The sequence below is a fragment of the Podarcis liolepis genome (genome assembly GCF_965112155.1).
Source record: "Podarcis liolepis genome assembly, chromosome: 3".
Lineage (NCBI taxonomy): Eukaryota > Metazoa > Chordata > Lepidosauria > Squamata > Lacertidae > Podarcis > Podarcis liolepis.
Genome location: NC_139557.1, coordinates 72,081,199 through 72,103,517, shown reverse-complemented (window position 1 = coordinate 72,103,517; position 22,319 = coordinate 72,081,199). Strand labels below are relative to the sequence as shown.

General features: G+C 41.5%; 1 protein-coding gene across 4 annotated transcripts in view; it reads left to right on the top strand.

The window, feature by feature from the left end:
• PRKN (parkin RBR E3 ubiquitin protein ligase) overlaps positions 1–22,319 on the top strand; it is a 618,246-nt gene that overhangs the window by 90,958 nt on the left and 504,969 nt on the right. For all 4 annotated transcript variants that reach the window (XM_083496542.1, XM_083496543.1, XM_083496541.1 and 1 more), the window contains exon 2: positions 18,774–18,937. In XM_083496542.1, the coding sequence (XP_083352668.1) occupies positions 18,774–18,937 (164 nt within the window). The remainder of the gene's footprint in view (positions 1–18,773; positions 18,938–22,319) is intronic.

Sequence of the window (22,319 nt, the reverse complement as noted above, 5' to 3'; positions counted from 1 at the left end):
GTGATTATTTCTTAGGGGCATTCACGGCTGTGGTATACAAAAAAGGTAGCCACAAAAATGTTTTTAAAGTGTGTCACTTTTGACACTTGGTCTTGAATATTTCCTAAAGTAAACCTTTGAACCTTGCTGTGAATATTGCACCCTGCCACTGAAGTCTCTTTATCACCCCTTTCCTTAAACCGGAAATGGTACCTCTACCAGCTCTAAGGTTAGCAAAAGGTTCTATATTTTGTTGACTGTTCTGGAGGATGAAAAGGGAGAAGAGCATCTTTATCTTCGCCTACTTCCTCCCTCTGTTCCCATGTTGAATTGTTCAAATCAGTTTATTTGACCAACTGCCCCAAACTGGGATGTGGGCACCGTTTATGTTAAAGGAAAGCTCAGTTGGTAGAGCCCGGGACTTTTAATTTCAGGCTTGTGGGCAACAGATTGCGGGGAGCTGGACTAGATGACCCCCCCGATCCCTTCCAACTCTACAACTCTATGATTCTATTGTCTTTATAGTGTTGCACATTTCACCTCGGCTGCATATGAGTGCTGGCACCCGTGTTTCTAAGGTGATGGGAATGACTATTCCCAAGACTCTTCTTGGGAATCTTGCTACCAAAGAGAAATTGTTAAATTGTTTTGGTTTATAAACAAATCCATGACTGCTAGCATGGCCACTTTTTACTAAAATGCTTACAGATCCTCATTTTTATCACTTGTTCCAAAAACCTCTTGGGGACAGAAGTTGAAGCTAGATATCTATAATTCCTCCATTCTCCTTTTTTAAAGCAGGCAATATGTTTTATGTTCTACTGGAACTCACCTGCTGCCTTGAATCCTGCTTCTGGCTATTTCCTTGTAATAAGATAGCAAGAAGAGATGTCTTAATGTAATCCTGTGCTCTTTATACTTTAAACATGTTGAAAGAACCTCTGTTACACAGTTTATGCCACTATTTGTTTTTATCAGTTTGACTGGAGATATAATACATTATTAATTCCCTTTTCATGTGGATTTTTGTTACTGTTAGCACTTCTTTTGTTTTTGGACTAAGGGTGCTTTTATTATTCATTGATTAAATTTCATACAGGCTTTCAGATAAGAACTTGTTTTGCAAACAGGTCATTGAGATTTTGCAAACGGATTTTAAAATTTAACAAATTTCCCCCAGAAACGATAAATCCGAATTAAATTGCATTGGGGAATGCAGGCTGGCATTTTATGTCAACAATGTCATGCGGACAGTGTGAAAAACTTGTTTGCGTGAGGAGCATTGATGCCATAGTAAACACCAAAAGGAAGAATCCCAAATAGCCTACTGTTGCTTAAGTTTCATTCTGCCCTGTTCTGGAAACTGCCAAGCTTAGATACAAACACGCGTTTGTAATTTGTCACCCAGTTTTATATTGCTTCTGATACTTAAACAAATGTAATTTTATAAGAGAGATTTGTTTTTTCTCATGCCCTATCCCTTTCCTGCCATTTCTTTACCTTTTAGTTTTGCCTTGCTTTGCTCCTTTTGACTTCTGGGGGCTTAGCTTGATGTATAGAGAACTGTACCATATTGTAGTCCTTTTAAGTTTCACTTGAATGTATGCTCACGTTGTGAATATCAGGGTCAAGGGAGGTTTGGAGAGGGATGACAAGGCACAGGGTTTTATAGGTTGCGGCCCTCGTTTACGGAACACTCTCCCAGTGATGTCTGCCTGGTGCTGACCTTACTATCTTATTGGTGCAAAGTTAAACTTTCCTCTACTCTCAGGCATTAGACGGCATGTATATTAGAGTTTACTTATATATGTATTTAGATTATTACGTCATATTTGAGAACGGTGACTAAGAAATGTAATTATGATTGTTATCAACAACAATAACAAGCAGTTATGCTTCTGAATACCAGTTGCTAGAAATCCCAGGAGGGGAGAGTGTTCTTGCGCTTGGGTCCTGCATGTAGGCTTCCCACAGGCATCTGGGTGACCGCTGGAAGCTGGACTAGATGGGTCATCAGCCTGATCCAGCAGTCTCTCTCTTCCATTGGCCTTATAGCTCAAAAGCTCCATGCACAGGAACTGACAACGTCTGTGTATACGCAGATGACTTTCCAATTGCTCCCTTCCAGCTGCGGCTTCTTGTGCCTCATCACATGTCACCCTAGGGAGTTGACCTTCAAGAGCAGCTTTCAGGAGTCCATGCATGTCTGCAAGGAGAGGGCCGAGATTACGGCCTAGATTCATGCGTCTTCCCAGTTGATTGGGGAATATAGACGTGAAAGAAAGACAAAACCAGAGCCAAGCAGGGATAATATATCTATTAAACATTTCCAAGGCCTGTGAAAAGGAAAAAAAAAAAAAAAAGATTCCATGTATCAGAAAACAGAATATTAAATATTAAAGTTGGTACCTGTGAGCCTCTCTGGAAAAGACATTCTCTGTGTGATTGTCGTCCCCACCTGGTATGTATTGACAGCTGGGCAGCCCTTCTTGCCTGTCAAATTTGTCCCACTGAAGCTGTACTGTGCAGCTCATCAGAGGAGTATGTTCAGAAGGTAGGCAGGCAGCTAAACTGGATAGCTTGCCGAAAACAAATAAGATTGGAGGGGAGATGTGAAAGCAACAACTTGTTTTTGTGAAGAGAAGCTGGCAGACATATAAAGAAGAGAAACCCTACTTCTTCATTCAAAGTGTTTATTATCCCTTAACTCAGGGGTCTGCAACCTTTAAGACAAAAAGAGCCACTTGGACCCGTTTCCAAAGAAAAAACAACAACTGGGAGCCGCAAAACAATTGCGACATTTATAACAAATATATCTCCGGAGCCATGATCTGACAGTGGGCGGGAAGGTGACGTTGGGACAGTGCGTGACTAACGCACGCACCGCCCCCATGCGATGTCACAGCCAGTACAGCGCCTGCCACAGTGAGGAGTGTCGGGGCGCACAATGCGCCTCCACCCCTCGCTAGTATCCACCCCGGAGCCGCAGCAAAGATGTAAAAGAGCCGCATGCGGCTCCGGAGCCGCGGGTTGCAGACCCCTGCCTTAACTGTTATTTCGACTTAAGAATCATTTGCCATGAATGCACTCCCTGTGTCCCTTAGCTTGAAAACTGAGAACATTGCACTCTAAAACTGAAATTATATAAATGCACAATTCCTTAACAATATGATGTGTGTATTTTGTCAGGGTTTTTCTTCTATAGCCAAAGATGGTTGCAATGGATGTATTATGTATTTGTTTTGCCTTGATTTCTGTGGCTTTCTTCATTTGCTTTTTTCACTACCTGCTTGCATGCAGTTTTGCTTGCCAAGTTGTTGTATGAGTCTGAATAGCTTTGGGCCCAGACTAGGCTCCCACACACATCTCCACCCCCCACCAGACATGTTCAGGAGTGTCCTTATTTTCACCACTGAAATGTAGGAAAAGAATGCCAAGTAAACTGTACCGCTTAATATCCAGCAGTATATCTTTTACTATAATTTTTATACTTGTAAACTCACACAACTGGGAAATAATTTAGCACATGAAACTATATATTACTAAATTATTCTAATACACTTACTCTGAGGTTTGTTCAGGGACCAAAAATAGCTCTGCATTGGGGAAAGAAATCAGAAGCCAATCTGGGATTTCTCCTTATGCTTCTTGCGAGCTTTCTCTCTTGTATAAAACGAAAAGCCGCAAGGCGGATTTACAGCTTTAACTGGACTTGAACTAACCCATCACAGTAATGAACATAATTATTGTGGCTTTTTTTTAACCTACAGCAAAGTGTGATCACTGAGCACTGAATTATATTATTCATGTATTTTTGTAACAGGGACACAACCATATGTGTGTGAGCACGCATGCATTATTCTTCTGCCAAACTCTAGTGATAATAATAACATTTTCATTAACATTAATGTCGCAACATATTTTTATGATTTATAATTAATGCAGTGTGGTTTTTAATTTTTATAAGCTTGATGCACCAGTCTTTATTTTTGGTTATGAAGAGGCTTTCATTCTGTCTGTCTAGACAAGCAGTGATGGACTGTACAGGCTGGACGGTGAATAGGACATAAGTTTTTTTCTCAGGCAGGGACTCTGTGTGCTTCTGTTTTTTAAAGGCCTTAGCGCAATGATAAATCAGTTTTAACTAAAAGCATCTAGAAAATGCAATTTTATGCATCTTAAATAGTGATTCATGTCATGCATGATAAACCATTAGGTCTTGCGTTGACAATGAAAAGGTTATGTTTTTGTAGTTTGTCTTCTGGTGCCTAAAAAAAGAAAAAAGAAAATATTGGAGATGCTGTTTACAACCTGGCAGTGCTTCCAGCATAAAACTGTTATTGAGCATAAAAGCATGAATTTTTCTACCACAAAGTGTTTCTTATTCAGATAAACCTGTCAAGTTGAGGAAACGAGCAATAATCTTGGATTAAAAGCGCATGACCCAGAAATCTTTACAAGTAATCTTACAAAAGGCTTCCCTCATTGATTAGTGTTTTAAGACTCTTATTTCCTTTGAATTGCTGTCCTAAGAGAACAGTACAAAAGATGTCAGACTGCAAGTTTACTTAACAGCCATGTAAATTCTAATTAGGTTGTCTTTGCATTCTCATATTTATGAGCAGAAAGTTTTAGATGCCTGCTGAAATATTCTCATTGATACATTGCTCCTCACTTTATTTTATAAAAATAGGTAGGCAGTCCATTGGGGTTTTTTTTGTGAGAGACGTGCATTGATTTGTAGTTTCATAGAATTCAATGCAGTCACTTGCATGGGGATGGCACCAATGGTTCTCTATTTTGATAAGTCTAGCTGGTGTTCCATGTTATCCAAATATCATCTAAAGGGACACCCAATTTTTGTTCTTTCATCTGTATCATAACTTGAATTTTAATACAGACTTGATGAAATTCTCAACAACATTTTTATTATAGTGAGTCAATAGATACTCTGTATTCTAGTTAGTTTTATCATGGCAGACTGAAAAAGTAGCACATGTTTCTCAAAATCTTACAATGTTAGAATGTTCCTGCATTTTATTTTTGTTTGTTTTTTTTAAAGAAAATATCCTCACTCTTCTCAATTATTTGAGAATTTCCCATGCTCAATATAGTTGATTGGACCCTCTGACTGAGGGCCCAAATCCTGAAAGATGTCCCTATACTTTTGCACATAAATTGTAATTCTGTGGACAGTTTGGTGCTTTCAACTTCATGTATCGATACCAAATTTGTTTTGAACTTGATAACAAGGGATGATCTGTGGGCTCATCCATACCATAGCTTAATGTGGATTTTATACTTCTTATGTGCCCATTAATTCCACTCCACCCAGGGGCGCTTCACTGTATTCCAGTGCCATGGTATACTTTTCTTTACAAAATCCGAACTTGCCTGGTGTGTGGAAAATCTGAAGATAGATTTGCTCTGCTTCATGAACTGGTTTTCATTCTGCTTATGGCAATGTTTATCCACATTTTCCATGGATCTGCGGAGAGGGGCAGTCCTTTTTCATTTCTTCTGATCTCAAGATTTACAGCTTTCTGTATGAGGAGCAAGAAAACAGTAGGGCATGGTAGAGGGGAAGCAGAGGGAAAAATCTGAGAAGACAGTTCACAAACTTGTTAACTCATAATTAAACCATCAAATGTGTTGGGACCTGGCATAACCAATATACAAACATGTACTCCTCCAGTTGCAATGTAGATCTGACTTTTTGACCTTCTCTGTATCACCAAGAAATTGCTATCCTTAAGCAATCCTCCCCCCTATTATCAAATTAGCATTTTGAATTGTGTTTATTGAGAGGAAATGGATTTTTAGAAGGCATATTTTAATCATGTTATGCAGCTTCTTCCATATTTCTTTCTGTGGCTCAGCAAATAAGGCACCATCTATTGAGTAATGGTGATAATGACTTGACATTAATTTAGTGCATTTCATCTAGAGAGGTCCCAAATGGTTTTACAAACTGTCCCAACTGATCATACTAATTATGTACAGTATACAAGAAGCACTTCACTCAGCTTTAAATGGAAGTCCTAATGGGTCAGGTTAGTGCCTCGGCTATTTTCTTTCAACAGTTTTCCATTACTGGCAGCAATGGCGCACTTGGTGGCTAGATGTCGTTTTTTGCTCTAGAGTAGGAATGGACAAAACCTCAAGGCAAAAATTTGGGAGGAAAATCAGACTGGATTTTCCTGGAATTTGCTGATTTTTTCTCTGTATTATATATTCTTATGTATTTCATTTATGAATAGCTTCCTAAGAAGCATCTTGAAGCAATTTCACAGTACAATAAAACAAAATTGTATCCTCCTTCCTCCTCCAGCTAACATAAAGAACTGAGCAGTGTTCTTGATGTTGTGAGAAATTTTGTCAAGCAGGCTGAATTCCCTTCTGGGTAGTTTTATGGGGCCCACATGCCAGTGATGGACAGAGCCAGAGGCAAAAGTGGGCACGACAATGAATGTGACTCTTACCTTTTTGCATTGTACCCATGCAAAATCCAGAGGTTTATAACCCACATTTCTCTATCCTCCATCAATATAAGTAAGAGACATTACCACTGCTCAAAGACACATTACTGCCATGCAAAAGCACTCAAGGGGGTTATGGAGCAGGGCCAGTGAGGGGTGTGGCCTGAGGAGATGACATGATTAGAGTGAGTCCTGAAGGCTGGACAGAGAGGTCTGGAGGACCCACAGGCCTGAGGTTCCATACCCTTGAGTTATGTGGCAGTAAGTAGAAGAAAGCATACAGCTTATCTTTGAGTCGCTTGGGTATAAGATCCACGTTGCCCAGGGCAACATTGTGGCAAAGTCGACCAGGCCTTAGCTTCACAAACAGACAGCCACTTACTCAAGACTTGCCCATTGAGCTTTGTACTTAAATACTTGAATATAGGTTTCCGCCATCTAAGATCATAGTTACTAACCACACTGGTCAAGGATCAATTCAATGCTTCCTGCAAAGTTTGTTGTATTAAAATATGCATAATTTATTTGCTCTGAGTTGAATATTTGTATGCCGAAAACAACTCAAAAAGTTTGCTTATGGGCAGCCCTTTATTACAAAAGGAATTATTGTTTTGGAAGGCTGTGGTATTTACTGGATAGACCTTAGAAGACTTCTGTGCTGAATAAATACAAATGGCATAGTTAACAATTTCGCAAATGCATGCTATTTACATAATCCCTTTCACAGAGATATACATAATGTTGTCATGATCTGTTTGTGCTTAGTATTAATTAAAAAGCCAATTTGTCTTCTAATGGACCTTAAAAGCTCTCAGAGTTTTGTTTCATCCTGTCTTTGTTCCTAGATTATGACCCAAGAGACTCATGGTAATGCTTGCTGTGCTCATCTAGGTGATCTGCCCAAAGGCTCCTCAGATGCTTGTTTAACAAAGGCAGCGACGTTTATTCGTACTCTTTTAAAAAAATGTCTGATATTGAAAGACAAGGACATGCTGGTAAAGGGAACAACTTCCACAGTGATGGCATGAACTTATTAGAGCCATCAAACCCAAAGGGTCTGTGGGGGCACACTTCTTTCATACATCTGAGGTGAGCAATTTCAGAAACACCACAGGCTGTGGTCCAGCTTTTCAAAAGGTATTTGCTTTTTAGGAGGATGCTTCAATGAAATGTCAAATAGAGAGTGTCGGAATCTGTCACACACATACCTCAAATCCATGTTTCTATGTTTTCTCCCTCTTACCATCATCACTTAGATATGTAGGTTTGTGCCCCCAAAGCTTGCTTTGTCATGAGTGGAGCACTTTTAGGCTCTCTCAGTTACATGCATACTCATACACACCTGTGATGCACAAGAGTTTAGTTTAGTTTAGTTTAGTTTAGTTTAGTTTAGTTTAGTTTAGTTTAGTTTAGTTTAGTTTAGTTTTTATGCACAAGAGTTTTGTATGGCTATCTGGTGATGGCAAGTGACTAATGCAGTTGCATTACCTAGATGACTGTGACAGACTATAGTGCCCCAGAGCCTCACTGCCAATAGAAACTAAGTCTTTTCTTTACATTATAGTGTAAAGTGCCATGCACACTGGATGATTATAGATAGAGAAATAGATCAGTTGAACTGAGTAAGTCCACTTGCAGACTTGAGTATACTCACTTGGTGGATAGATGAACAGCAGCTCGTCTGACCAGACCGTACCATTTTAATATGAATATCAAGGATACATTTGGATCTTTATTGTTAATACAAAATTATTTGAACCTTCAAACTTGTTATCCATCAAATATAGTTTCTTTTACATTGCCAAGTTCTGTGCATGTTAAATCATGAGCGTTGGGATATTTAGAAACTTGAATTATACCCCCATAAAATTTAGATTTATAAAGTGGAGCTGCTGACATAGCTATACAGTATTTAATGACATGGTAATTTATTCAAGGAAATTAAGATTGTTTGACATACTATTTTTTTGTGTTGATGAATTGGAAAGGCTTGCTTACGTTTGGATTTTACTTCCTTTCTTCTTTTTTGCAAATGCATTTTTAAGCTATGCAAATACATGTTGACTTCAGTTGTATTTCATGGTTCTTTTCCTTTCAGGCCCTTGGAAGGCCAGTGCATATGTTTGGTTGTTTATAGGTTTATTAGGTACTGTAATGGTTCTAGGGGTTGCTCGTGCGTAAGCCGGTGCAGACACCTGGCTGGATTGCCTGAGTGAACCTTTTCTGTCTGGACAGCCACTCACCCATGGCTGTCTCAATCGCTGGCAGAATCCGTCAGTGGGCGTTTCTTAAACTTCTTGCAGCAAAGAAGCTCTTTGACACCTAGTCTCCTCCTACTTTCTCTGCGCGAAAGCCTTCTGCGCAAGGAGGGCGTAGGCAGCGGAGGAGCTCTACTCTCCCCGCTGGTCCCCGGCAAGGAGTCATGGGACCGCCTCGCCGCTTCCCCCATCTGCCCCCCTTCTCCACTGGTCCTACGCTGATTCTCTTCCCCAGAAGATGGGCTGCCTCTCCCAATCCTGGGACGCTCTCCGGAATCCCTCTGGATTTTGCTCTCTCCCTCCGGCACTGATGGCAGTTCCCTGACAGGTACTATGTTTGCTTTCATTTGAAATAAAGAGAACCCAGACTGCTCCTTCCTAGCAAATAAAGTTCATGGAAGGGCATAACTGTGTTGCTTCTTTTCTCAAACTACCCATAGTACCCTATATGTGGATCTCAGTATCCTTAAAAATTTGCCTCTTGTTCAGAATTCACCATCACTTAAGACAGGCTTGGAGAATGTTGGGTTGTGGGCTGAATTAGATCCATCCTCTGACCTATTTTGACCCACAAGGTTGTTCTTCACAAGCCATACCCACCACATGCCTTATGTGTGATGCCAGGTGTGAGGTGAGTAAAGCCAAAACTGCAAAGGAACAATTGAGAGCCTTCAAGTTCTCTCCTGATCGTTCCTCTGCAAGCAGGGCTTGCATGGGGCACCTTTTAGATTTCATGCCAAAGGCAAGTCCTGCTGGGATAGACAAAAGAAAACACTTTGTGAGATTATGGGAATAATGTAGATGAAGGAAGCCATGCTGGCATGGGTGAGAAGGGCAACAAAAAGGAAGAAGTTCTGACATGCTTAATTGTATGAGACAGTAGCTCATTAGGCAGTATGACACGGTACTAAGACAGTAGCTTTTAGCTATGCAGATTCCAGTTCCTGTGTGAGGCTTCTTCATACCAGTGCTTGTATGCAACCTTATATGTTATTCTGTAACAGCGGCTTAGGTGGTCCGAGTCCATCTTGAATTGAGCTGATCTGCTCACACAGATAAATATATTGGATTTGCAAACAAGATATAACACTATTATTATATTTATTCTTCCATATTGAAGACACAAGTGCAAACCTTTCAGGCACTGTTTCTGAAGAATGGTGGAGTCCTGAGCAAAGAAAACTTGGCTGTTAGGACTGCTCCAAGTTGTGGATCGAGGGCCCGACCCCGCTATGTGAAATAAATACACAAGGACACGTGATATAAGGTTAATGGGCAAGAAAAGGCCACAACTTTATTGATTACAGCAGTGAAAAGGTATTGGCTTAGGCATTGGATGACTATAGGTGGTGGGTTTATTCAACAGTAGGTGGAGCCTGTTGATGCTCATCCAACCGAGGGTCGTGCCATGGCCTCCCGCCAAGCAGGCATCGGACGGAATACACGACCGCCAGATTCCTTTAACGGAATAACCCACGGTAGATAGCATAGGCGATGGCCACACCTAGCCCTTGACACAGCACAACACATGAATCCAATGCCTAACCTACCCACCAATACCACAAAAGTTGTGATGATTGCTACGAGGTAGGCGAAAAAACCAAAAGGCCTAATGCCAAATGGAAAAATTCCTACCAGGCCCCTCAGCCAACCAGGGCGACCAACCTATGGTCCATAGCAAGGCCAAAAACCTATACCCTGAGCTAAATGGGAGTGGAGGGTGGGTGACTCGCTGAGGGACGACGACGAATGAGGAGGAGGCGGAGCTGGCGCCACAGCATTAAGCTGCTACACACGCCCCCCGGAGGCACCTGGTTGGCCACCTCCGGTGGGCGTGGGCGCCAGCCAGGTAGGAGGGGAGGGGGCTAATGCCCCCTACCAGGGGCGGAGCTCGGTCTCCCGCCCACAACCACTCCCCTCTCTTCCAGGGAGGAGAGTCTTTGTATAATTGTGCTTGCTTCAGAGTTCAGTATTCAACCTCCTGTCAAGGTGACTCATGTTCTAAAGGTTCTGTGCTCTGCCTTTTTTCCTGAATCTTCAAAGCTATCAACAGTATAGAGTTCTGTGGGAGTCTGGCCCACTCAAACCCATTTTGAGAGAATCAGCTTAATCATGTGTGTTTAAACGTCATCAATACTAGTTAGCAGCAAAAGAACACATCAGACAAAGAGGTGCCTCGACTAGCTGTTTCTCCACAACAGTCATGGGCTGGTTGCTGTTGATCTTGTTTACAAACCCTTTTTACAGTGATATTACAAGACATCAACTGTCTGGGCAGAGACTGAACTAAGAGGTTAGCCTGGAAAACTGACTATTGGAGATCTGTGTCTCCTCAGTAACATTTAGTAATGAGAAGTGTTATTTCATCACATCCAGAATTTCCCTGCAAACAGAAGTCAGTGAATTAGAGCAAGCGTGGGGAATCACTGAACACACTGACATGACACGACATATCTTTTATTACATATCCCCTGTAACATACAGTGAATCCCTGAATACTAAACAGTTTATACCCACTATCTCAGGTTGGCTTTACTTGGTGAAAGTGACCTTGAGATGTCCTTTTCACCCATTCTCCCCCTTTTTGAATTCCTAGTGTTTTGAAGTCAGTGGCTTCTCAGCAGTCGGTCTCCCTCACCCCTGGTGTGGTCATGGTTGTTGCCTTAATTCAGAAACTAGCAGAGTGTGGCTTTATTCCCTTACATTATAAAGAAGCATAAAAAGTGGTGTGGAAATAAAATTAGGGCATAGCACAGTGCACTTTTTTTTAAGTGCCACTGGCATTCCTTAAATTCTACATACTTGGGTTTGAGATCTTGTGAGCTACAGATCCTGTGAACAGAATTATGCTCAAAGAATGAGAGGAGGTGGTTTCCTTTATGCACATTCTGAAAGTCTGGTTGAGTTGAAGAACCTTTAGGAGCATTGCAGAAGCTGGTCCAGGAGGCTGCAGAAGAAGTGGGAATTGGGTAAAAATCACCTCCACATGATCATAGCCCCTTCTGTGAACAGAGTAAGACTTCCAGGAACAGAAAGTCTATAGGGTAGCTTCACACCATCTGTACTGAAGGCAGATGTTCAGGCAGTTCTCCCGTTCCCAATGAACACACCAAACCCCAGCAATCAAGCCCATAAACCTACTTAGCCTGAATGCCAGCTAGAACATAGTCTTGGCTTAGTTAGTGGAAGTGTATATGAAGACCAAATTAAGTCATTTCCATATGCATGTTTTGATTGATTATAGGGAAGGAGAAATGCAGGGGGGGATATATAATGGGACAAAACAATTTAGTTCTTAGATGTATGAATTAACAATTATTATTATTATTATTATTATTATTATTATTATTATTATTATTAATCACATTATGGTTTCATAGCTGTAATCACTTACAGTCATACCTAGGGTTACAGACGCTCCAGGTAGTGTTTTTTCAGATTATGGACCGCCGAAACCCGGAGGTTACTTCCAGGTTTCGGCGGTCATGCATGCGCAGAAGCGCCGAATCACAACCCGTGTGTGCACAGACACGCTGCTGCGGTTTGTGAACATGCATCCTGCATGGATCACGTTCACAACCCGAGCGCCCACTGTATATTGTTAGGTTATCAAATATGTATAAATTTTAAAAGAACAACTGTTCTATATTTCTCTTCCACAAAACAAATACTGACTTAAACATTAACAAAACATTCATTGTAACCCCTTGAACCTACTTTTTAAACATTCTGTTTAGAAATCTTAGACAATATTAGTTGCTATTTAATTCTGATTCATGACTGGATCAGGCCAGTAGCCAATTTACACCAGCATCGTGTTCTCAAAGTTGCCAGCTAAATGCCCATAGGAAGTGTGCAAGAAGGAACTGAGCATAGGACCTAGTTCTAAGAATGGTTATCCTTTCATCTTAAACTTGTAAGCACATCTACTCTTTTGCTGTTGTAGTATTGTCACAAAAGTTTAATGCTATTGTTCCTAATTGCTCGATTGTTCATAGCTGACTTGCGCTATTTGTCTGGCTATGCTACCCACAAATCTAGAAATGTCACATTTTTCAGGCAAATAATTATCAACTCCTTTAACAAGCATCCAGCTGCAATAAATAGACAGTTGTTTCAATGAAAAGACATTCTAAATGTTAAGGCTGCTGAAATATTAAGACCACTTATATTTATAACGAGCTATTTGATAGTGTATGCTGCTGCTTGAACACACCAAGGTAGAGTAAATTAATTGCAGTACAGTCCTGTGTTTATTTACTCAGAAATACAGTCCACTGAGTGCAATTCTACTTATTCCCAGGCCGTAGTTATAAACACATTTACTTGGAAGTAAGTCTTACTGTATGAAGAGCTTAAAAAAAAATTAGTATTTGGTGGTTGGCCCATAAAACAGGTGGGGAACTGGAGCCAGTTGGTGGGCCAAAGCCTTAAGTCCTGCCCCCTCACCTTTAAATCAACATTAACAGGTGTGTTATTCTACCCACCTGTCAAAGTGCAAAGTGACTCTCAGCAAGAGCCTTTGAAGTCTGTTTGCAGGTGTGGTTTGCATTCAAATGGCCACCTCCATACTGATTGGCTGCAATGGGGAAATGTCCACTTGCCTTTTGAATCCCAGCTGTGCCTGCAGATCGACAAAGCAGGACTGGCTGACAATGTCAATCAGTTGATTGGCACTGACCATGATCTGCCTCATTTGCATGAGGGAGTTTCTCCTCACGAACTCCGTAGTGCAGCTTCATGTAGTCCCAGTAGAACTGACCTTGCCAGTCATCTGACTGGCAGCCCCACTTGCAATGGAACGATAGGGAGCTCACTTTAAGCTCCTGATTGTACCTACCTCCTTACCTACTCCCATCTGTAAGGGCAGGTGGCTATGGTTGGGAAGTGGACATTGTATGAGGAAACAGTCTTGCAGGTCAGTTTGTTTTAAATCAATGTTGATTGTTTTTCAAACAAAATTGGGACCCATGCAATAGACCCCTTCTATAAAATATCAGAAGGTACTTTGTCAGCTTTCTATTCTGCACCCCATCCTACAATAACCTTAGCAGTTGGCATGACAGTGGGCGCCTTTTTTCTTATATAATTTTTAATCCAATCTTGAAACCATTGTTCTATGAGAGGGGACTACTTGCATTATGTAATGGACCTTTTTGGCTTGTTCAAAAAGAATTAAACATCTGAGGGTAACTGTTCCTGACAGAATAAAGAAGTTACAATGTCCCAGTAACATTAGAATAATGTAAGCAGGATTTATTATGCTCTTCTTCCTTCCCTTTGTCGTTTGCTGGTAGAAAACATTATGCAAAGATGAATATTCTGCTGGGAGTATTATATGTTATGCAAATATGATGTGTGAGTATGTGTGTGTGTGATAGCATATATATATTTGCAAAGGTATTAAATCACTGAGCAACAATTTTTCCAGGTTTGTTGAGTAGCAAAAAGACCAAGACCTATGCTACAGTGCTGAAAGCACAATTAAATTAAAGAGAGGACAGTGGTGAATAATTTGAAAATGTATTACAGCGTTACTAATTTGAAGTGTATGAAAGATTTTTTAAAATAATTATAATGCTATTCATTTGTCAATGTCTTTATTTGCAAAGAATAAAGGCTTGTAGAGATTTAATCTTTTGATACATTGCCAAGCAATGCATTTTGTGTTATTGTGCTTTTGTTTCATTGTCCTTTTCAGTAATAATCCCTAGTATGTTTGGATACCTCTTTTATTGAATGTTCTAGCATCAGTGAAAATACACTGACATCTTTAACTCTTGGGTGGAGAGAGACCCCTTAAGTCCTGTTCTGTTCAAGAAGGTGAACAGATAGAATCTGAACACATAGACCTGGCACTTTAAAGGTGACTAGATTTGTGCATATTTTTCTACATTGTTGATGCAGTGTTGTCCTCATCCAAGTGTCAGTCTGTACTTTACCTCCATAATCTGGTTAGGGAAAAAGAATCCAACATAAAATTACACACTGTCCAAATGTGGACGTACTGAAGTGCATTGTGTGACTCTTGGCTTGTTTTTCATGTGTGGTGACGTGTTGCTTAGTGTGTCACCACATCCTTGACTTCAATTGATGATGTGCTTCTTGGTGGACTACTGGTGGGACTGGGTACAATACATATGTATTTATATTATTATTTTTAGCCCACTGATTTGTGTAAGTTTGGTATATTGGTAAACTTGTATCTCAAAAATTAACTTTAAAATAGCCATGCACACAAATACCTGCACGCCTGACCACAATGAACTTCAGGTTTCTGGAAGTCAGGGAGGGCAGGGAAGTGCCATTTGAGGATAAGGACAGTGACACACAGTGCAAATGCACTCCATCAATTACCACTCACTAGAGTCAATGGGACAGGACGCGGGTGGCGCTGTGGGTTAAGCCACAGAGCCTAGGGCTTCCCGATCAGAAGGTCGGCGGTTCAAATCCCCACAACGGGGTGAGCTCCTGTTGCTTGGTCCCAGCTCCTGCCAACCTAGCAGTTCGATAGCATGTCAAAGTGCAAGTAGATAAATAGGTACCACTCCGGCGGGAAGGTAAACGGCATTTCCGTGCGCTGCTCTTCTTCACCAGAATCGGCCTAGTCATGCTGGCCACATGACCTGGAAGCTGTACACCGGCTCCCTCGGCCAGTAAAGCAAGATAAGCGCTGCAACCCCAGAGTCGGTCATGACTGGACCTAATGGTCAGGGGTCTCTTTACCTTTACCTAGAGTGAATGGGAGCTAGAGTTCAGTTAACTCATGTGTTGATGAACATGCACAAAAAGGTAAACTGAAACATAGGACCTCTGTGCCCCATTCGTGCCTTAACACGCTGGTTGTGTACACAGCCAGAATTAGGAAAAGATCCTAGATCAAAGTCTCTGGTTCACTGGTGGAGGAACGGGGCAGGGGGGAGAGTGCACCGCCCCCAGTACCATCAGGGAGAGAGGTACCATTGCGGCTGCCCCCAGACACATGCCGCACACATACCCCGTGCCGGGTGCCACGCCCCTGTGGATGGCACGCCATGCCCCTGGGATGCACACCCCCCCACACAGATGACATGCCATGCCCCCGGGACACACGCACCGCCACCGGGATGTGCTCCAGCCACGCCCCCGCCTGCTATCAGCCCCCGGTGCCCGAGCATGCAGTTTTGCCACCGCTCACCGCTCTGGTTTGTTATGCATGCTGGACAGTATGAGTCCCTTCCTTCTTTCCTCTTTCCCAGCAGCACAGAGGCTTGGTTCACATATGTATCCATGTCATGACTACCTTAATGGGATGGAGGAGTCAGTGTGCTTTTTGATTTCAGCTTGCCACAATGCAGAAGTGACATCCTGGTGTTGCTCTGCGCCTGGCTCCACATTTGGCCTGTACAATGGGGGCCCTGGCCCCCTAAAAAAAATGGATTGAGGGTGCCATTCTATTGTAATGGACATAGAATCTTAGTCATCCCCTCTTTATGTAATCCTGAACTCTCAACTCTTTTTAAAAAGCAAGCAAGCAAACAAAAAACCCTAACGCTTTTAATGTACTTAGTAAACCCAAACAAAAGTGTTGAGGATTTCATAGTGGTGTAGAGCTTAGTTTTATGAATTCATAATGTAGTGCTTCAAAAATAACTTGAGCTGATCATTAATGTGTATGAGAACAATATTTTAAGTATTTGAAATGTTTATTTTACCCCTTGAAATTGCTACTCAGTTTTGTAGCACACATTGTTTTTCATATACAGTTTTCAGCAAACAGGTCATGTCACATAATGTAACATGGCAAAATTGGCCTCAGGCTATTTTGGAGGATGGTGGACTTAGCTTCTAAATCTCTTCTTAAGAGTTTGTTCCTTAAGGGAATCCTATTATTTGGGTATGAGGTGGATAACAGACAAAGACGTGGTGTGTAAACTTTTTTTTTTTTAAATGACTGCCACAGGGAAGACAGTGGCAGGTCGAACTGTGAAGAACTCACAAGGGACAGCTGCCTTTGAGATGCGGAAAATCTTCAAGATTGCTCTAGGAACCTTCCTTTAATGGTTCACAACAGAAGTCAAGGGTGGGTGGGGGGAGTGCTTCTTATGCTAACCTCTAACAACAGATTCCTTTATGGCCTGCCATAAGAAATGTCTATCCTCCTGGTGCTTAAATTGTATGCTAATTTATATCAGCAGAAATTCTGAGCAACAGTACAGTGCCAGTACTCCAACTTTCTAACCCCAGGCCCTGCTTGATATGGATGACTATTACTGAGGCCAACCAGTCACAAAATGACGATGCAGGGGCACAGGCAGGCACAAAATGGAGTCAGGTGGAGCAGGGGCCATGTGACATGTCATGTGATGGGACACGCAGAGAGTGATCTTCACCTTTGCTTGCCCCGACTCCGACCCGGTTCCTTGGCTGCCAAGCGGGGGCTGGGGCGCATGGAGGGCACTCAGCAGTGGCAGGGGGTGGCAGCCACCTAAATATTGGGGGGTATAGCCCTCTTCCCCAAAATATTGGGGGGGGGCTGGAATCCTTTGCACCCCATATATTCAGCGCCCCTGAGGTGGAGGCAGGGTTTAGTACATCCAGCAAATAATTACTGGCATCATTTTCTATTGATACCCAATCAATCTCTGCTGCCATGGATGGGCTTTCATAAACCAGGGGCGGGGTAGTGGGGAAAACCTGACAGGACAATGACCTCCATCAGTTTCCTTCTCTTTTGCTGTCTCCAGTTCAAAGGAAAAAGTGTGAATCCTGGATTCCCCCCCCCAAAAAAAAAGAAAGATTGAGGACTATGTGAATCTCCCTTCTGTGTATCTTGTCCCATGTTTCATAGCGTACAAAGATAGCAACTGAAACCAGAGGTGAGAAAGAAGAGATTGCCGTTGTGTGATTATGCTAGTGCAAATGAATGAATCTGTGTCTTTGTGAACATCTGTGTTTCTGGAGTATTTATTATGTAAATAAATACTCAGGGATTAGGAAAAGAGGTTCCATGCCTTTCTAGTTAGTTTACATGGCTTTCCAGTTTGCCCCCATACTTTTTATGATTACTATCAGTCACAAAGTATATGATTGATTTGATATGGTTTATTTGATTGACACCCTATGCCCTTTTAATATGTGGGGTTTTGGGGGGGCTGTCATTGGGTTGTTGGTTTTGCTTAGATTATGTATTTTGTGGTTTTATATTTTGATTTTATTCTGTGAACTGCCCTGAGACCTCTGGGTACAGGGTGACATATAAATTCAATAAGTAATAATGATGTAAATTATATTTCTGAAATAATGAAAAAGCAACCCTGAGTTGTGAATGGTGGTAGTTTGTATCTTACATGCCAAATGTTGGTGTATGATTTGACTGGTTGCCATAGCTCTGAATTTTGGAGTAATTTTTGGCATTCCACAAGTATGTCAACAGAAGTTATGCATTGCAATTATTTAAGTGAACTCTGAGAAAGACCACCCTGCTCCAGAAAGAGACTTAAGAGACTGCATAAAATATACAATTTTCTCTCCATTGTTATTTTCTAGACAATTATATCTCTGGGAGGCCAGTGTGTATGAATCAGTATTACTGTATTTTAAAAGCTTTCCTTCAAAAGCAGCTTGCACACAGCACACATGTGTTTCTTGCATTTGTTTGGAGAGAGAGAGAGAGAAAATATATTTGCTGAGCATATATTTTGATCTGTCCCAAGGGCAAGGCTAAACTGATACAGTATTAGTGATTATTGTACATATTGCTAATAATGTCTGCATTTCATTCCATATAGTAAATGTAATTTAGGGTGACATCTGAAACATAATGCATGTTTAATTAGTTAAGAAAATTACATGGTGGAATGTCTTACTTGGAATTATCTATCAAAATAATAAACTGCAATGTAACACAGTTGCTCCTTTTAAAATGATAAAACACACTAACATTTTACAGTACCATTTTGCCCGTTGTCCATTTTTCTTAGCTGTTTCTTGTGCCATTCTCAGATGCTTCAGACTTCAAAATATTCAGGCATATATATATACACATATATTTAAAATATGTCTTGTTCTTGGTCAGTATTTGTCAGGTTCAACTCCAGCCATGGTTTCCCAGTGGAGGTTGATTCAGACACCAGCATCTTCCAGCTCAAGGAGGTGGTTGCTAAGCGACAGGGAGTTCCAGCTGACCAGTTGCGTGTGATTTTTGCAGGGAAGGAGCTCAGGAATGACTTGACACTGCAGGTAAGTCTCCCTTGGTAGTTTCCTTTCTGGGATGCTGCCAGCCTAACTGCTTCTGCCTCTAACATTGCCAATCTGACATTCACTCCTGAGATCTAATAGAATAAATAGTGCCTGGGGATTCCTTGAACTTTACTCCACACTGCTTCATTAATTCTGACCTTCTTAATTATGCATTAAAACAGCAAGGCAAAAGGATGGGGAGGGGAGGAAGAAGGAATATGAGAGGGGGAGGAGAAGAGATCTTTGCTTAGTGAATAAATGTTTACTGACTACAGGAGCAAGCTATGCACATTTTCTGTATCTGTTCAATTTCTACATTACTTATTCCATTTGAATCTTAATGAGGAAGGATGTGAATAAATTGTTCTAAATCAGGCTGCTCAGTCATCACGTTATATGAAATTTGTAACCCAATTGTGACCCCTGGAGGATAGTTGTAAGGCTGCTGTTGCTGCTGTGTGAGAGAGTGTGTAAGTGCACGTGCTGATGAAATAGAGTCCTTTTGAAGGCCTGATCGCAGGAGCCAGTAAGGTTCTCCCAAAGGCACCACACCAAAGTGATGATTTACTTGCGGGGGGAGGAAGGGGAGAAAAATTAGCTGATAGGGGATGGGAGATGTAGAAGTTGCTGAGTTCATCACATCCTCATGGTTTAGCTAACGGTTGTGTTAAAATGTAAAATGGAGAAGAAGGTAGCCTTAGGGAAGCCCCTATTCTTTCAGCCAATGTCTGCCCTCCCCTTCTTGCAGAATGGGGATAATGATACTGGCTGGGCTCTCAGGGCTGTTGTAAGGATGGCTGACACAATGTGCACAAAGTGCTGTATCAGAACTAAGTATTATTACACTGAGAGGGAAAACAGCTTGACAGGACAGGTGTAGAATGAATATACATTTTTGTAAGGCTCCTTGGAGCTATGATCTTCCCCGGTGCCTTCGTTGTTACCAGCGAGTCTGATACTTTGTTCAATTGGGAGTTTCCTTTTGATCTGAACAAAAGATTGCATGTAACGAGGTTGCATTTCGGAAACCTCGAATTTGCCAGAGAGGATAAATTGCTCTGTTACTAGCAGCATTATTGTGTTCCTGCTGCTGCTGTCGTCACACCATCAGTACGTGGTGCTTTACAGTTTCATAAGCCAAAAAATCCAGTCTCTGCACCCCCGGAAATTCACGGTCTAAATATGGTAAGGGGGGGGATGCAATAAAGGGAGGGGGAAACAAGAGACAAAGGCAGCAAGAGATAAATGTGAGGAAAATCCCTTTAAAACATTAGGTTTGGTTCCATTCGGGTTTGCAGTTGGGTAATATGATTAAGGTGTTACAGGGAACACTTCATAGAATCATCAAATCATAGAATTCCTGAGTTGGAAGGGACCCCAGAGTCATCAATTCCAACTCCCTGCAATGCAGGGATCTCAACTAACGCACACCTAACAAAAGGCGCAGGACAGAACCCTGCAGCTAGGTATTTGCTTACCACCTCTTTTCCTATTTGGGCTGCATCTCCCTCCTTGCATTGTTTATTCTGTTATCACCAGGTTGGGCCCTACTTTCCTTTTGGGTGAACAGAGGGAAAGTAGGTGTTGAGCAGTTTCGCCTTCTCTCTGTCACCCAATAGCATTTCTCAATCTTCTCCATGCAGAGGACCTACTTCTTGCTTGTTCTTTCTGTTGCTTTGACCATAGCAGAATAAACCTGTATTATTATTTACATTAAACCTTTAGTGTAAGTCTGAGATCATTATGAGCTTTGACCCACTGGACCTGCTCCCTACAACTGCTGGCTGCTCGTGTATAGCCTTCCTTCATGATTTCTCCCCTATTCCATTTCTTATATATGCCCTGCATGAAAAGGTGAAGTTCTGAGGGTGTGTGAGTCATGTATTCCTACTGTACAGCATCAGCATCAGAGAACCAGGCACCTTCCTGTGGTCACCCAGGTAACTATCTAAAAGGGGAAAGTTTACCCAAAGGCAAACGCTTCCTGTTTTCTAACCAGCACAGATTAATTGGCCCTCATGTTTACAGCTGTGTGGGAGCATTGCTATGCATTGAGTAGCTGCTGTGTCTGGTTGCACAGAGAGCTGCTACTGTATTGACATCCTATCACTTCTTCTAGCCAGGTATGATACTTATCGAGTTGCAAAATGCTTTAGGGAGTTTGGGCACACAAAAGAAACTATAGAAATGCAAATTGCTCTTGTCATTCCTCAGAGCATCTTCTGCTGCGGAAGCATACAGTTGCTTCTGTGTCAAGTGTCTCCTTTCCCTTTCTGATGTCTTACTGGAAAAAGAGGGCCTTCCTTGCTGTTGCATCCCTATCTTATATATGATGTTGTTTATTAAAATGCAATAAACTATTTATAAGGGAAGCTTTTTGTTGACAAATGTTAGGATTGTAAGGTTTTGTTAGCTGTTCATATGTTTCTTACACCTGTCTGCATTGCTGTCTAATTCTGGCATCAAAGTGTTATAATTGTTGTTTAATTGTGTCAGGCTGTTTCTGGGTGAAATGCAAACTGTGACTTCAGTTTTCTTCAAATAGAGAAACATAGCTTCCTGCAGCTTGAAACAATGAATGTAAAATAGAAGGTTTATCTGTTTTTTCATAGTAACAAGAGAGGCTTCTCATGCCTGTGTCTACTTCCTCACATTTATTCACAGTTTTCTCTTCAGTCATGAGCTTGCTGCTTTGTTGACAATGCGCTGAGCACACACATTAGCAATTGTTCACAGCAAAAACTAGTCCTGCCTCTTGCGGAAGGGAGAACATCCTGTGATATTTCAGCTTCTCTTCTTGCCAACTTTTGTCGTGAACATTTCAATTTCAGTTTATAGAGACTTAAGTCCACGGATGTGTGAAAGAGAGAATGGGCAAGAGCATGTTGAGGGCAACGTGTACACTTTCGCATTCACATGTTCGGGCAAAAAGAGTCCATAGCATAGCAGGAATCAGGTTCGTTGAATGGGCGAGTGGAAGGAAATCTGCTTGATAGCCTGTTGTCAACAGATTCCTTCAACATTCTTACATTTAGTAAACATCCTCCGACATTTAGTAAACAAACATTGACACTGTCAGCCTTGCCTAATATTGTATTTGCTGCTGGCATCTGTTCATTCCTGCTAATGAAACAGAAAATTTTCTGTGGACATATCACCCCATATCAGGATGTGAATAAGTTTAGGTAACCTGTTCTCCTGCCTGACTTCCCTCTCTCACACACAAGAGCAATGGGAGAACAACACAGGGGAAGATATCACACAGTATTCTCTAGTCAGAAATGTGTCTGGCCATTTAATTAATATATGCAACTCTCATTATTTTCTAGTTACATCTATTGCTTGTTGTGTTGCCAGTGTGGCCATATTTGCTCAAAGATGC